Raw genomic sequence first — 17,936 nt, 5'->3', positions numbered from 1 at the left:
GGGGTCAAAACCTGACTAGGGACGATTACTTACTATCACAATGCAAATAAATTAAATAACAACAACAATTCTTCAGAGGCTTCTTAACCCTACTTCTGGTGTGGCTGATAGTACAATGTTCAGTCTATTTAAGAGGGGTAAAAATAATGCTATCATTACATTTTTCATCCTGACAGTCTGATAGACAATTATACAGGTATAATTAATGTATCCAGGACAAGCATATTAACTCATTCTCAAAATGCTGTAAAGACACTAAATGTCACGTATGCTGTATCTCACTTTTCCCCAGATAAATTTATACTTGATCTCATGCTATCCCAAGGGAAGCCATGAATACTCTATTAAGTTCTTGGGAATAAAAAAATAATTACAGCAAAAATACATTGGCACTCATAGCCCTATGTTCCAATGAAGCAAAGCCTTCTCATAGCGATAACACAATTAATGCCAAGAATGAAGGTTTAAAGCAAATAAAAGTAAATGCTATACTGTGATTTTCAGTAAAGAGTGGCTTATACAGAGATATATGACCCAGCAGGCCTAAATGATCAGAGGAGCGCAGCAAAATTTTGTGAAACAAAATTAGATTGTGCTTTCCAAACATAAAACAAATGAACAAATTTGAAGTTGCTTTTAAAGTAACCCAGCACATCTCCATATCAGATGGCAGAATCTATTTGAGGGCATCTGTACTGTTTGTTTCCTACCAAGGGAACAAGAAGGTGTCCAACCTAATGGTTACAAAATTTGTCTCACATCCACGCCCTATGACAGGATTTGACTCATTCTGCTTATAGAACGCAAATATAATCCAGTCATTCCTTTCCCAGCGTGCTAATATGATGGCAAAACAAACTGTTTTCCATCTCGAGGCATAAGGTCTATGGATTAAAAGACAGAAGTCAAATTTAGGATTCCAAGGTTAAATGAGTTTATTGAGAGTTAGTGGTTACAATGGTATGTTAGATACCTGTAATCCAAGCTACACTTAACATGGTTGCCTCTAAATTCTCACACTTTCAACTTCCGTGTCTCTAAACATTCCACCACCAGGTCTTCTATTTCTAGTAATAATAATAATCATAATAATCATAATCATAATCATAATAATATAAAAGGCAATGTCAATCACCATATTGTGCTTCATACTCCACCATAAGGAATTTAATTGGCAAAAGTAAAATTTATTCATATTAATGGGATTAATTGAAACATGAGCATAGTCATAACACTACTAGAACATAAAGAACAAAACATGGGTTAAAAGAAGCAGGTTTAAGATGAAATCGGTTTTTTACCCTTGTTAAAAATTCACATACTATAATGAACATGATTCAAAAGTTAAATTGTTTAATTATTGGGCCACACATTTAAGCATATTGGCTAGTACGTTTTTGCACTGTAACAGAAGCAATACAAGCTTTATGGTCTACCATTACACTTCCAGTTTTTCACTTAATATACCTGCCAACCTAATGTTTCTTGCATGCATAAAATTTCGCTTTCAGACTTTAGTTTATTATTTACCCCAACACTTGTGATGCAAATTCTTTGGCCAATTTTATGCTACAGTTACAAAACGTAAGCTTGGGCTACCTCCATTTAACATCAGAACAGAAGGCTCTAAATTTGGGGGTTACAGGTTGTTAATTATTTAATAGAGTCTTAGGTTGCATGCAAATTGACACTGCTTCATTAGTTTATCCCCATGCCAGACGCATACAAGTCGGCAGGTATGCATACAAAAAGAATATAAAACCCTTCCTGGTAAAGCCTACTGTTTTAGAAGGAATCCATAGCTTTAAATTCACTTAAAGCCTGTACTGGGGAAATATGTTTCTTCTGGGAACCTCGCCTCACTCTTGTCTGATATTCTTCTGGCTTTTCTCTCTTTACTAAGGGCTTCTTCTCAGGGGCCTTCATCTTCCAAGATACAACAGGTGAGTTCACTGCAGCTGTACCATAGACCTTCTGATATTTAGTGGAAGCCACATATGATGCTTTCACAGTAAGGACCACAGCATTCATCAGATTTTTAGCTGCCTGGATGAGGGATGTAGCGCTGTCCAGCTGTGATTAGAAAAGAGAATCAAATGTGACAAGATTATTCCAAGATTTTCTCCCAGAAAGTATATATGCATATTCTTAGACCTGACGAGTATTTTTTCTTGAAGGAGGCAAACAGACCATGATACAAACAAGACATTCTCCCTACAGAATGCCCACCTGGTTTCTAGCACATCACGGCCAGGTGCAGCTCAGTATTAATTTGCGCTGAATTATATTGCCTGGTAAAGAAAAGCCGTCCCTTTAACTTTACAAACCAGTGGAAACAAAAAACCAAACTGGTTGGTTTTTGTTTTTTTTTTACTGTCGATGAAAATTTGATTGCATCATTTTCCTCAAAAGTAATCTTTTACATAAAATGTACAGGAAAGAAAAATTACTTTTAGCTGTGAAGGAAAGCAAAACAGGTTGGATAAATTTTTCCTAAGCAGTCTGTTTCCCTCATATATCTACTTTGGTTTATCTAGAAAGTGAAAATTTACCCTGTCTTCTACTTGACTTCAGATTAACACGGCTAAGTACGTCCCTTATTCCCAGTAAGCCAAAGGCACAACACCCACTGATGTCAATAGGACAACACTGAATTCTTTATGGATTCCCACACCTGAAAGGATTTAAAGCAGTGGTGATGCATAGGGGGTTCACACGCACTGCCTGATAGCGCTGGTGCACCTCCTGACAGGCCGTGCTACCCACATAGGTGACAGGTAGGGGGGGCAGGCAGAAGCACTGGTGCACCCCCTGCGATTGCCAGCCAGGGAGTAGGAGCACCAGATGAAGTGCTGTAGCCACTTCCAGAAGTGCCACGGCCGCTTACGGGTTGGCACCGCCCCAAGTTGGTGAGATTGGCTGCAGGGAACCACCCCCCGCCCCGAGTCGGTGAGATTGGCCACAGGGGACCATCCCCCCCCGCCCGGGTCACTGACTGGTCGTGTCTCCCCTGACTAATGTGGCACCAGTCCCCCTGATTAAAGAGATTATAAAATCCTCAAAACTCAGGAGAATGAAAGAGTTATCTGTAAGTTTATTATAGGAAAATTTTTAATGTTCCTATTGATGAATTAGCTGACTATACTCCTTGCTTCATCATTTCCTGCATTTCTCCTACAGAGAAGCTGGTCTCCTAGAAGCAGACTACACATGAAGAGGTAAAACAGAATTACTGAACGATGCAGCAGGGATCTGAAGATGCCAAATGCTGAAGTGCAGAGCAGAAAATAACCAAGGCCTAGAATGAAGCCCACGGTTGTGCCACCCCAACTGCTGAGGGAAAAGGATCCTAACTGAACAATTTAAAGCATTTAATTAAGTCCTAGTGATGCCATTGAAATTAAGCTTACATTTAAACCAATGAGACATTAGGTCAGTGGGATTTAATCACATGTTTAAATTGCATACGAGTGTAAGGACCAGATTTTCAGAATGCATTTAGGAAAACAGTGATATTTTTAAACAATGGCTAGATGCTAAACTCCCAAGATTCAAATGGGAGCTAGACAGCTAAACACCATCAGAAATGAGTTTGAAGCCAAATACCACTCCTCTGCTTTGCTATTTAAATGGCATGTAAGCCATTTAGGCCATGAAATGAGTTTCTGCTTCATCATGCATCGCACCTTAAACACTGCTAAAACAATTCTAATTCTTTACACATCTCTATTTTTGCCCTAGATGGCTAAGCTCATCCTACTGTGATTCAATAAGATCACCAAGGCTTTTAATCCCATTTACTCACTGTTGTAATTGTCTTATTGTGGATGCACAAAACATGTTGTAAAAGCCTCTCCAAAGTTATAGCCAGGAAACAGCCATGATTAGTGACTGTTTGACTCATGATGGTGCCCACCTTTAGCTATTAGCCTAGCAATTAATACCCTTGCTCAAGACATGTAAAAGTCAGGGTCTAACCCTACCTCCCTTAGAGGGAACTGAACCCTAATCTTCTAGATCACCAGGCAGTGCCATGGGTGCCTCTCTGTGTTGTTACATCTCTACAAACATGGCTGTAAATGCTTCAGTGAATAGCAACCCATGGTAGCATGTGCAGAAGGTTCTTTTCAAAACTATGGAGAAAGCTTGATAAGTTCCTTTTTACAAAACCATTCAGTCCTATCATACCAATTGGCTTATTTTTCCATGAAAATACCAGTGTTTTCAGGCTCATCGGGCACACAACAGATGCAATATTATGCAACAGTTTCTCTTTAGTCCTACTTTAGTTCTCCTATTATCAAGATAATGTAGGTAAAAAAAGGATGCCTCTCTGCCAGCAGTGAGTCATACCTTGCATCCTTCACTGGGAGGAGGAGAAAGGAGAGTGCTATGGTATTTGCTCTATTTTTCTGCAGAAAAAGGGCTCGTCAGAATTCAGCCCAGTAGTCTCTACACAACATCTAGATTCTGAAATTTTAGTAGGATGATCTCTATATAATACTATCTCAAATACCAGAGAATAGTTTCTACCTGTACTCTACTATCTCATGACAATAGACCTTTTTTCTCCCTGCATGTGTATGAACTATAACCTTGCTGAATTTCAGAGAGAAGGCTCACTTCACTCTTTATTTCCAATGTAAGGGGATATTTTCCATTTTTTTTCTATGTTTGCGACCCCCTGAACTTACTATTTAAGGCTGATGGGGCCTTTTTAGACTGCTGCTGAATTGTATTTTGGGTTCTGGATGCCTCCCAGTTTCTTATCTTTTATGACTAATGCCGTCAAGGAGGCATGCCCCTATGCCTCCCACTGTCTTATCTTTTGTGGCTAATGCCCCATACGTGCATTTTAGAATCCGAATTAAGAACTTGCACTGACCCTACTAGGCTGTGGGATCAAACTGAAAGTCAAGGCTTTGTCATTGAAAAGGTCCAACGTGATGGAGATTTTGTAAAAGCCTTGCTGCAGAATACCAATTCTTTCTCACGGTTACAGATCACTTATATTTTTTTATTTTGTAACAGGTTGTTTCCGCTGATATGTCTTTCCTGGTGGCCTGAAGGATCAAAGGGTAAGCACCAAAATCAAGATGACAGCATTCTTCTGTAGTAGTAAACAGTACTTCCTCGAGGTCTTCTGCATGCAAAAGCTAAGTTTGACCTTGATGCTCATACGTGTCTAAAATAGGATGTATGCCTGGCATCTGGAAGCAGTCTCTTACTTCACTTCCTGTCTGCACATTATGCTAAAATGGATTCCCAAGTAACAAAATGTAGAGTAAGTATGTCTTCATTTCTTCAGTATATACCAGCATATTCCCAATCAACATTTCTGTGATTTCATAATCTAAAATTGTTAGCCTTAAATTCAAGTACCAAGGATCCCTGTAGATTTTAAGACATGCCAAGTGTGACAGCTTGTTGATAAACAGATAGCTGCACTTTCCCAAATAGGAAGAACATGAGTCCCACCCCCTATAGAAAAAAAAAAATTGTACTCCAAATTATTTGAACATACATAAGAATTTTAATGAATTCATATCATAGTCCAAAATTAGTAATTTTTAATCCCCAGATCGAAGTGTTATTTTTTCCTCCGCAGATCTAATTTATATTTTCCTTTAGCAAAAGAAACTAAGTTTAAAGATGGATAGTAATGTTATAATGGCATGCCCATGCTGGTTCAATAGACAGCAGTGAAATGCCATTGTGTACAATGTTATTCTATAGTCACACTGTTGCATGATTTATAATGTAATCTATATGTTCGTTGGCAAACAACAGATCATACTCTATTAAATTAGGATATCTGAATTTACTATTGAGGTTCACACTCAAACATTATTCATTGTGAAATAGCTTTTTGACATGTCAGTTTATTGATAGAGCTTATATAGTTATGTAATCAAAGAGCATTTTCTTCATAATTAATGTGAATAAAGCAACTGTACTGATCATATATTTTGCATTCTTATGGATTCCTTTAAGATAAAGGATTAAAAAACAACACTTCATCGAGGAAAGGCTAATTATGGCCTTTTCCCCATAGGGTTTAACTAAAGCACAGAGGGAGTAAGGGAAGCATTTGGAAACTTGGGTAATTGAAATGACTCTTCAATTAGCATTAAAACCTTGGTCTTACAATCATTTAGTGCAACTTTAAGCAAGTAACTAATTTCACAGAGATCAACAGAAACATTTGCATATGCAGGGTGCATCCTGACAAGTGAGCATGTGCAGTTTGCGGTGCACATGCACCCATTTGCCGCACAGCTAATTTTCAGCACAGCATTTTTATTGGACAACAGAAGATCCCAGTGCCAAAAAAATAAAAATAAAACAATGCTAAAAAAAGCAGCGTGGCCATGTGCTGCCAGAAATGGAGCTTGGCCACCCAGAGCCATGCTCTGGCTGGCAGGCTGGTGGCCACAGTCTGGCACTGCTGCTGCCCTGGGAGGCCCCCAGGACCCCAGGTAAAGCTGCTGGGACCAGCACAGGTGCTGGCCCCAGCCTCCCCTACCCCATCCAGGTCAATTTGCCGTGTGCCAGAGCACACATGGAGGAACATGCCTGGAGACATATAGTGGCATAGACATGTGCCACTGCTATTTTTCCCATGGGAAACGCATGCCCCTGCACATTGGGCACTCATTGGGACACACCTCTAGGAATTTCTTTTTCTTTTTTTCCTTTTTAATTATTTCTCCTTTCTTTTCAGCTCATTCATAAAGTAGATAATGGCAGCTCGTCTTCACCAGTCCTAACCTAGGGCCATGTACCATCGTTCATTTGTAACCAGGGACAATTTCCACTGCTAGAAATGATTCTGAGAGAGAGACCAGTACAAGCGTTCAGGCTGCAGCTGCCCCTTCTGTCCTGTTCCTTGCTCCTGTCCAGGACTGGTGGGGGGATCCCAGCTTGGGGAAAGCAGTCCTCCTGCCCTTAAGGGGACTGCAGCAGCAGGACAAAGCCCCGCACCGGCTCCTCAGGCCAAGGACTCTGGTGAGAAGAGCTGGCAGGGGGCTTGAAGTACTGGTCCGCCAGCTCAGCTCCCAGTGCCGAGCAGACATTTTCCACCACTAGAAATGAACACTCATATGTGACCTAGGAGTGTGTTCGGTTGTTGGTATTAATATTTATTTACATTGTAATATGCCTCCGAGCTCTGAAAGCTGCGAAGAGGCATAAAAAAAATGCATAATATTATTAGGCTTCAAATGTTCTTCAAACCTGCTGATAACTGTCCCTTGTATCCAATTTGGCTACCTAAGCCCTTCCAACGATTTCCTTATTGCCTCCAAGTCCTTGCCTGCGTTTTGGCTCAGTGAAGAAGAATTTAACGGAATGAGCATCACTTCAATTAACATTTAGGCCATGATGCACCACTGTGTTGCTTCAATTTGAAGCTGTTGTTTTGAAATCAGCAGAGTTCCCGTGACATAAAGCTGGAATGAGACAACAGTGAATCAGTACCACGGCGTGTTAATTTCTTACACAATCTGGGCATTGAAACATACACCCGTTTCCAAATGTATGTAATGTTAATAATCAAAAAGGGGGAATTAACATTTCAAATAAAAGGAACACCAGTGCAGTATAGAAAGCAAGCTCCACTCCCTAGCGATGGTTAGGGAATTACAAATGCGACAGTAGTCTTTTTGTGATAACAGCTAACACAGTATTTGACAAGCTATACAAGTAATAGAATTCTGCTACTTAGATCTCTTTATAAATACGTTTCCTTCCATTTAAGGAAAAAGCCCTCTAAGTCATAAAAGATAAACTTAAATTATTATACCATAAAACTTCAGCATCAAGGAGCGGTAGGGTAGGAAGCACAATCTTTAAAGAAACTTGGAAGCACTCCATTAAAGCCTGGTCATTTATTCAGGTTAAAACAGCGATCTACTCAAAAGAAGGCACAAATCATTCAGGAAGGGGGGGAAAAAAAAGATTTTGCTACAAGCTAACTTTGCAATTAATGAATGCTAGGTTAGAAAGCTGGAGCAGCAGAGCCTATTATCTGCCAACAAGATAATTGCAGGTTGAAAAGAACCCATAAGGCTTTGAGGAACTGTTTGATCTGCTCATAAGCTGAGCTACATTTCCCCTGCAATATAGGCAGAACCTTCAGTGTCTCAGGCAGCATGGGTTTTTCACTATTATAGCATATACAACATAATCAAAGGTGCCTGAATAAAATAAGCAATGATTACAAAACGATTGCAGGTGGAGGAAAGGAAGGGATGAAACACTACTATTTCCCACCCCAGTAATATGAAAAAATAGATTTTCTTCTCACGTGTATGATAGCCATGATGGGGAAAAAAATAATGCCACAATTTTAAATAGGTTAACGTTTCATTTCCAGCAGGTACACTTCCATTTACACAAGGACAAAGGATGGAGATGGGGAAGAAAAAGAGCCCAAACCTTAGACAGTCCAAGTGGCTTTTTCAATGCAATGCTCCTCTTTGCTTCCACTGGCTCACAATATAGTGTGGTTAGTCTGAAAGTTTTAAAGGAGCTTCCTGGGGACATTTCTAGATCGTTAATGTTGATTTAGTAAATCCTACAAGGCTGGAGACCTCCACAGCATTGAAAAAATGCTAGTATGATTCCAAAGTTTTAAAAGGGTTAACAGACAGCCCCAAGTAATTATAGGCCAGTTAGCTGAACACTGTTCCTGGATACAAATATGCAGCCGCTTATATGGGATCCTATTAATAAAGACTTAGAGGAGGGGTATTTAGTTAATACCATTCGACATGCTATGTCAATATGAGCAAAATAAATCTGATAATATTTGGCTTCTCAGTCAAGCAGACCAAGCCCCAATGGCTGGAAACTGAAACTAGACAACTGCAGACTTAAAATGAGCTGCAAATACTTAGGACTTAAAGGAATCAAGCATTGGGGTAAGTTAAGTGTTGTAAATCTTCCACCAGTGGACCTTCCCCCTCTTCCCTCCCCCTCCTCCCCAAGACTCTTCTTAATAATATTTCCCCTAGTTCAAGCACCATTCAGGGACTTGAAGCAGGCAGTAAATCAGGTCTGTGTTATGCAGAAGGTCACATCACAACATTGGCCCCTCCTGTTCTTAAGGTCTCTAATATCAATAATAACAACAACAACTATTGACGAGCACTGTTTACTCAGGTTGACTTCACACGACTGGTGTTTTGGGGCTTTTGGGGGAGATATGGGATTTTATTAATGCATTTTAAATATTGCAGAAATGCCTACAACCATCATATAGCAAACTAAACTAAAAGGGCACAAAGGGCCCTGGCACATGTGTATTTAAAGGCCCGATGGGATCTGATCCATGATGTTAAAAATTAAACCTCCTGCTGTGCCACATGTTCATGGCAGGTGGCACGGTATTGGAATTGGGGATCAGATCCTAGCCATGCCCTTTTTACCTGCCAGTACAGGGAGAGCCCAGGATCATGATGCCAGGCTTCCTTTGCACTGGGAATTGGAAAGCTGGTACCTGCAGGTCTAGGGTTGGGGCCAACAATCAGCTGACCATCAGCACTGGCTCCTGATTGCACTGAGGCTGGTATGGTCCCTGGCTGGAAATGACAATCAGTTGACTGTGGCTCTAACCCTGGACCTCAAGTTTGAGACCCTAGTGTGGTCTCTGGCTAGAGCTGACAACCTGCTACATGTTCACTTTAAGGCACCATACAAACGAACTATAAAAATATTTTACATGTAATGCAGATATGTTATATAATGTTCTGCATTATACATTTACATAAAACATTTTTACGGATGCTTTGCTCACTATTTTATGGTGTCTTAAATCGGGTGCATATGTAGCATCCCTGCCATTTATGATATGATTAACACATTAATCACAACATAAATGTAGTATGTAGAGGAGGCCTAAGGACTAGATGGAGACTTGAACTGCATACCAAGGAAATGAGAGGATGAACTTTCTTAGGCCCCTATTTGGGCAATTTGGACTTGTGCTATGGGTGCAGAGGAGTAAGTAGTGCTAAGCATATGTTTCTTCCCCTCTGGAAGTTTGTGACAAGGAAGGAACATAAAGCAATGGAGCCTTAGATCCTACTCCTGTGGAAAGGAGTAATATCTATTGCTACAGACCAGCAAATTAGTGGCTTCTGGGAGCAGAAAGGAAACAGCTGAGAAACTGTGGCTCAGAGGAATTATTGAGGATCAGTGTCTCCCAAGGCTTTGCCTGGGGCAGTGGACTTTATGAAAGATTTCTTGCTACAAGCACCGTCTAAAGGAAAGTGTCCTAGCCCTATATACCTTTAATGCACAATGCACTATCATTGTCCATTCCCTAGGGTCTTTCCTGCATTTTATATGTATGTATGAATGACAGTCAGCACAGGAACTTCTTTGTCTACCACTCAAAAGCTGCTGTTTAAGAGGAACATTACAAAACAGTTTAATGTCCTAATTCTGCAATTCAGTTTATATATGAGCTTAAGTGTTGTGCTGAGTCTGGGTTTAGCATTAGAAAAAAAGAAAAATGCAATATCAAGTTGGACGTGTATGATAATGTATTGGAGATAAGCAAACTGTCATTACCCAAGTTGGCACGTGGCCATGACATTGGTATTAAAAAAGGCGTTATGATTAGCTTGAGAAAACAGGGTATATTCCCTTTTTCCTTGCTATTTTCTCATTGGATTGTAATTAACTTACTGCTCTGGACATGTTGGATTTTTAATTCATTCAGGTACATAGTTGTTTCATAGCTGGCCAATCTACTGATTAATTGTCCTCATTTGCATTTTTTCAATTATAGGTAAGTAAACCACAGGGACTCCCAAGCAGGCCTAGTTATATTTAACAAATTCTGCCGTTTTAATATTGCTTATAATACAATCTGAAAGAACTAGGGTTATTTAGCGTAGAGAAGAGAAGAGAAGAGAAGAGAAGAGAAGAGAAGAGAAGAGAAGAGAAGAGAAGAGAAGACTGAGGCGGGATTTGCTAACAGTCTTCAAACACCTGAAGGGTGACTATAGAGGATGGGCATGGTTTTTTTTTTCCCCGTAGCTACAAGGGATAGGACTAGGAGCAATACCCTCAAGCTCTGGTAGAGGAAATTTAGGTTGGGGATCAGGAGGACCTTTTGGATTATTAAGGTGGTCAAGTATTGGAACAGGCCACCTAGAAAAGTTATGGAGTCTCTATGGTTGAAAACTTTCAAAAGCATGTTAGACAGACACTTGGCAGGGATGTTTTAGTCAGAGATGATCCTGCCTTGAGCAGAGGACTGAACTAGATGGCCTTATCAGGTCCCTTCCAGCCTACTTTCCCATGATCCTATGATTTCTCTTACCACAGCAGGAAACAGACAAATGTACCAAAAACTATGGGTACTTGTTCTATATAACAGGAATCATTGCCACTTAAAATGATTTATGTTATAAACTTAGTTGGTGACCAGTTTTACTATGACAATATAGAAAAATACAAGTATATAAGAAGTGTGTTCTTAAATATCTTGTTGAATCTAGAATCCATTCGATTCACTGTAATTTACATTGAAATCTACAGAATCTGGTAATGGACAATCTAGTAACTGGCCAGGTTCTTTGTCAGTATAAAAGAAACAGATTTCAACAGTTAAGGAAATAACAGCAGCTTAGCTTCTGGCTTAATGAATCATCTAAACCATGTCCCCGCAAATGCAGGATTGGGTCACATTGTAAATTTTCTGGTGCTGCAGAATTACAAAGTTTATAAATGGTAAGACCTGTAACTGTAGGTCAGAAAATCTGATTCATGTGCTTTAGAAATAACCCATTAGTAGTAATTACATTCCAGATGAAATTTTGGAAATTGCTTCAAAAATGCCATTTTTATGTCAACGACCAATGTTCCAAATTGTCAGCATTTATCCTTTGAATGAGCTATGATGAGAGTACATATTTTAACACTTGAAACGGATATATAGAACATAAGCCAACTGGAAGCAACTGAGTTTTAATGGTGCCCAGTTCTTTCTATGCAAGTATTATTGGCTTCTTTCCATCTTGATATATCCTGACTATTAAAGATAGTCCTTTCTTCCATGCATCTGCCATAAATTCTACAGGAGGGGGAGACATGGATCTTTGTATGGTCAGTTCAGTGGTCTCTTACCAATTAGAAATATTCTGAGATTTTAAACTTGAGTGAATGGCAGTGAGGTTAGAGATATGGGTGAGGACTAGACTGTGTTTCTTCAACTAGTTTGACTACCTGGAGAACTGTGTGTTTTCTATCCACATTAAAAATAATTATGCAAGAAAAAGTACAAAGTCAACCTATCAAATATAATGAGATAATAATACCATTATATTACAGATCATTATGATTCATTTTGGGAACATGTTATCACAGATCCTATACTATCTTTAATCCATCTCAGGATGGATACAGCTCGTGTACACTGTGGCTGAAGCACATCCCAGAAAGGACCAATCTGAGTATGGCCCTCCCACATGAGTCCTACGGAGTTGGGGGGGATTGACCCCTAAGAGCATCTATGTGGGACGATACACAAGCAGTCCCATTGTTGAATGTGCATGTCCAGAGCATACCAGTGAACTTCACAGAGCAGGGCATGAGTGGGATATTCTCAACCCCATCTATCCCAAGACCCCCAGCACCTAACACAATGGAGTCCTGGTTCATAATGGCCCTCACAAAAACTAATCTAATCCAATCCAATACACTCCTCATCATCAGGTGCACAAGGCAAAGGATTCCATTTCATCGTTACTAAACTTTTGGAGCCTTGTGGTGATAATGATGGTGCTTGACATCCATATTCTTATGCACTTCCAAAAAGCAGTGCTTGGTTGAAGCCCTAGAATTGAGATTGTGCAGATGTACTCACCAGATTTACGCAAGGTGCTGTCAAGAAAAACTAAATTCAACCACAATTCTCACATCTTTTAAAATGATAGGATTGTCAGAGGTCATACTGACTTTCATAACCTTTATTTCTGACTTTCTGCTTATAAGACCTATTTGTTTAGATCTATCTGACTAAACTATTGGACTTTTGCTGCATTTCATTTATTGATGTATATAGGAGGCAGACATCACGGATGCCACTGACATACGAACAATAAATAATGCTACTCCCCCATCTGATAGAATTTATTCTAAGGATTTGTAAAGGTCTTATCGCTGTGACAGGTAGGCATCTTTTGCAAGGTTAAGTTATCTTAATAAAGTAAATTTATGATACCAAAAGAGGGAAACTAACCCAAAAATAAATGAAAGAAAAATATCTTCTGAGCCCAGTAATCTTCAAGATACTTCTGAGAAAATGTGAAGATGAGGAAATTATAGGTCACAGGCCTTAATAGAAAACTTCATTTTACAAGTCCTGAATATTTTTAACTTACTGAATAGAAACAAGAAGCCTCAAATTCATGTTTAGACATTAGAGAAGCACATAGCATGACATGTGATCTTTCATATAACCAGAGCTAGAAAAACTGAAACTGTGTTATTCAATTAGGACAATTTAGGTTAATCAGAATTCCTATAATCTGGACCAGTTCCCTATAACAAGAGTGAAAACCCGGGTCCTGTGAAGTCAATGGAGCATTGCCACTGAATTCATTGGGCCAGGATTTCATTTGCAGATATTGCATTTTACTTGCTTTATCTGTAGACATGGCATAAAAGTGCAAACATTTTTCATGACATTCATAATATGTTGTGAAATGAGTCTCCTACGACTTGTTCTCTTACTTTCTCTTCCACATCCAACCTTTCACACTACTCTGCTACTCATTTGGGGCTGTCAGTCTTTGTGGATTACAAAAAAGAAATAGGCCTTGCCACATTTGATTTGAAGTAAAAGCCTGCTCCCACCTTGGAAGAGAAGATAAAATCCCACCAAAAAGATGCACCGCAGAATGCATTTGTCAGTATGGGCTCAGTCAAACAATATGTGGAATAACTCCAAGGCCATAAAAGAAATCCTGTGATCTCAAGCTGAGACAGAAGACACACTGTCAGCATGAACACTGTAAAAGCTCAGAACAAGAGGTCTCTCAGGTATCCAATAGCAAGCCAAATAACAAGTCAATAAAGTTTCATGCTGTGATTTATATGTCACATAGGATTTTGTCTTTGTACCATTATAAAAATAGTTACAACGGCACAAAGGCCAAGCAAAGAGACATCTAGGCCTCTTACTGCGCAACAAATGCCCCAAGTTTGTCACCACAACATAGGTGATTTAACTTATATTGCTATTTTGAGGTGCATGGCTAATTGCTTTAAAGTGGGAGAGCATGGGTAGCCCAGAGCTGCCTGCACTCTCCAACTACCCTTTCCCATTTCTATTCCCATTCCTAGGACATGCAGAATTGGGTCGCTGAAGTCACAGGAGCACCTGCCTGGGTTCCCCCATTTGGGATGCCCAGGTCACGTTTCTCTACAAACTAGGAAATCCAGGGTTTCCCCATTTGCAGACACAAATACCTGGACAGGAGGCATGTCTCTGGAAATGAGGAAACCCCTAGGATTCTCCAGGCACTCCTTTGCTAGTAGGGCTCCCCAATTTATGGCATTGTTCCACATAATTAGGCCCTGGACTCTCAGGCCTCACCCTGCAGGACAATGGGCAATATCCATTTCACCCAATGAAGCAGATCAGCTGGACACATTTTCACATAGTTGATTCACTTCATTTGGCAAAGTCTGTTTACACCCATAAATATACAAAGGGAAGTCACACTTTTGAATGTGGCATGATAGATCATAAGTAAAAACTAGGGGCTAAGATCCTAGGTAAAATCCCAGAACTGTCACTCTTCACTATTTTATCTTGGCCTGAGTACCACTTCAAAATTTTTCTTATATATCCGGAGAACAGGCAAAGGAACCCAAAAGTCAGTATATGTTGCTTTTCATTATTTGAATGGGAAGGACAACTGTGTCAGGTTGGTTGACTGCTTCGCAATCATGGTCAAGCAGTGTGATCAAGATGCACAAAACATATTTGACTTTTGGCACAACAGCATCAATAAAGCATATAAATGGACAGGTTTCTTTTCAGAAGTCTGTGTTATCCACAGTTACCCCTACTCATTCTACTGGAACGACAGAAAAGGGCAGTGCAGCTTTTCAGCATATATTATAAAAAGGGTGATTGTCCAACTTCCATTCTTTGTGAAGATATGAGAACAATATATGCGTACATGTCAACTGAAAGGATTTGTTGCACTTGGAAGCAAATCCTTTTTTTCAACTAAGTTCAGATACCTGAGGCTGCCCTTGCCCAGGCCAACAACCAGTTTGAGGATATCTGTGCCATAGATGTAAAGTTGTTTTTCTTAGGGAAGAGTATCAAAACGATAAATCAAATGAAGCCCAGAAACGAATAGGACAAAACAGGCTTGCTGAATGGCAGATACTGGTAGGACAACAGTTCATTGCTTCTGTACTGATACAGTGCTTCTGTGTTCTCCACTAAGATTTTGGATCTCATATTAAACATAGCAGCACGCAAAAGTTAGTACTGGATTCAATTCTGTAAGATGCTAATCACTTGTGAGATGCGGTGTGCCCTCCATTTGCCCCAAACTCAAAGGGACCGGAAGATATTTGAGGCTTGACCCACAGCCCAATCAATGGGAAAATCCCTTTTGGTATCAAATTACTCTGGCTCAGTCCTTCATCACGTTGTAGGATTGAGTCCACACTCAAGGCAGAAAGTCAATAAGCCTTGTTTGCAGGAGTAGGGAATGCATTCAAATCAATATGCTAATCTGTCAGCTTATAGACCCTATTCAGCCTCTCAGTAAAGACACACCAATGAAAAATTTAGCCTCATGTTATTTAATAAAAAAGGTATTTGGCAAATGCCAAGATTTTGATTGAAACATATTATTCACAAACACTTGTTTTATTTTATCAGCAAAATGAATGGTGAAATAACCCTTAGTAAGCAGTTTTCCCAGTTCTCTCCCTGACGCGGATCAGGTGGTGAGTACATTATTTTTGAATATATATTTCTCCATTGTTTGTGTAGGTCTAGTTACGGTTGGCCATTAGAACCATTACCAGAATTGGCTAGGAACTGGGGAATATTTTGCAAATAAATTGAAACCAAAAACAAAAATTATTAAATTCTTCAGTGATTCTCATAAATAAGGGAAAAAAGAAATAAGAAAAAAGCAATAAAGAAAAAGGAGATGAAATTATAAAGTACTTCTTATTACTGTGAATTCACAAATGTAATCTCATATATTTTATGCCTTTAGTTGAGCAGGATTGAAGCTAGTTTTGAAACCAAAGAGACATTTTCATCACCCATGATTACTTCTGCAAATGCTTATGTACTCAAGTAACCATGTACACAAGTCGTACTAGAGCTCAACATACCAGTTTCATGTCCAAATGTTTGCAAGTCTTTGTCTCTAAGTGTATGATCCTCCATGCAGCCAATGTTTACCTCAAAGGTCAGTTATTACGTGCTGATAGATAATACTCACCACATAGGAACTACCGATATTTAGCATCTCATCACAGTTGGCTGGTCCTATACTATTTCATTCAGCAATTAGCTGTTATATTTTAGGACAGCATAATTCCTTTGCTCAAAGGTGTATTTTGAGAATCAGCATTTTAGAAAGAGTCTTACTCTAACGACACAGGTCCTTACAATATATTCTGAGTGATTCATACGCTTTAAAGATTTTCCATACCATTATCCTTAGGATAATCATTCCTCTGCATACGCAGAATAATGCAACCTGTCTCCAATCCTTTTTTCCAATTTAGAAGTGACCTAGAAATGCTGCAGGGCTAATCTCAGCCTTTACTTTAAAACGAGGTTGAAATAAAATAGAAGCCTCTAGCATTTTTCTTTATGAAGATAGCCTTGATCTAGCCAAAGGATTGTCTGCTATTCATGGTTCTCTCTACAGTTGTCTAGAACTGGTATATACAGTCTGTCAAAAGCAGGCCTCTGTTTCCTTTGGTATTGGGAAGAATCCAAGAATCATTCAGGACTGTAGGAGCAGAGCTCCCTAAGCAAGTTCTGATGGGACTTGAGCACCTTCTCAGGGGTCTGAGCCACTTCTTCTGTTAGTCAAAATCCAGCTATATGTCTGGCCTCAAAAAATGGAAGTGCATTAAGATGATACAGACACAGCAGTTGTCCCCATTGGTCTAGATGTGGGGACCACTGCAATCTAATTTGAGTTTCTTCTCAGCTTTGGCCAACACAATGGCTAGGGACAGACATTACACATAAACTGGTTTAAGCGATCAGAAACTAGTTTAAACCTGTAACAGAACAGATGTTCACTGCACATAAACCAGTTTGAAAATGGCTGAAAACAGTTTGAAATAAATCTGATACTACATTCAACCAGGTTTAACTGATTTGGCTCCAACTGGGTTATGCAATGTCTGTCCCAGACCCCTTGCTGGTTTAAGATAAACCAGACACCCCCAGCAGCCCGGCATCCCTCTCTGGCTTGGGCAGGGCTCTCTGATTCACAACAGGACTGGCCCCTCCCCTCTGCTCCCTGGCTGGAGCTCCGGCAGAGACTTGCAGGCACAGCAGGGTCTGCCTGGCTTCCCCCTGCCCCTCCCCACCCCCACACCCAAGCTTGCTGCTTGCTGGGCAAGCAAGGATCCCCACCTCCCTCCCTCCTGTCTCCCACAGCATGGAACCCAGCTCCATGGACCCCAAGCATGTGGTATGTTAGCTGATGCTGAGAGGTGTCTGTGTGTGTGTCTCCAATTTCACTGGGACAGGCAGACAGAAGAGTGACCACTTAGGGCTGTTTGGAGCTAATCAACAGGTCACCTGGTAAGCTGTTTAAGAAGAGCTGAACTAATGGAGAGAGGCTATTGTTTTGCTGATGAGGTGATAAACACTGTTATCAATGCCCCTTGCTGGCTTGCTCACCTGTCAG

At 40.0% G+C, this 17,936-nt stretch overlaps 1 protein-coding gene across 9 annotated transcripts in view; it reads right to left on the bottom strand.

Annotated features, from left to right (window-relative positions):
- Positions 1-910: 910 nt before the first annotated feature.
- Positions 911-17,936, bottom strand: part of CTNNA2 (catenin alpha 2) — an 884,847-nt gene continuing 867,821 nt past the window's right edge. For all 9 annotated transcript variants that reach the window (XM_059721437.1, XM_059721436.1, XM_059721434.1 and 6 more), the window contains one exon: positions 911-2,073. In XM_059721437.1, coding sequence (XP_059577420.1) covers positions 1,786-2,073 — 288 coding nt within the window. In that variant the 3' untranslated portion in view covers positions 911-1,785. The remainder of the gene's footprint in view (positions 2,074-17,936) is intronic.

The sequence above is a fragment of the Alligator mississippiensis genome, chromosome 2, assembly GCF_030867095.1.
Source record: "Alligator mississippiensis isolate rAllMis1 chromosome 2, rAllMis1, whole genome shotgun sequence".
NCBI lineage: Eukaryota > Metazoa > Chordata > Crocodylia > Alligatoridae > Alligator > Alligator mississippiensis.
The sequence above is the reverse complement of the archived record's forward strand: the minus strand, read 5'-3'. Positions and strand labels throughout refer to the sequence as shown.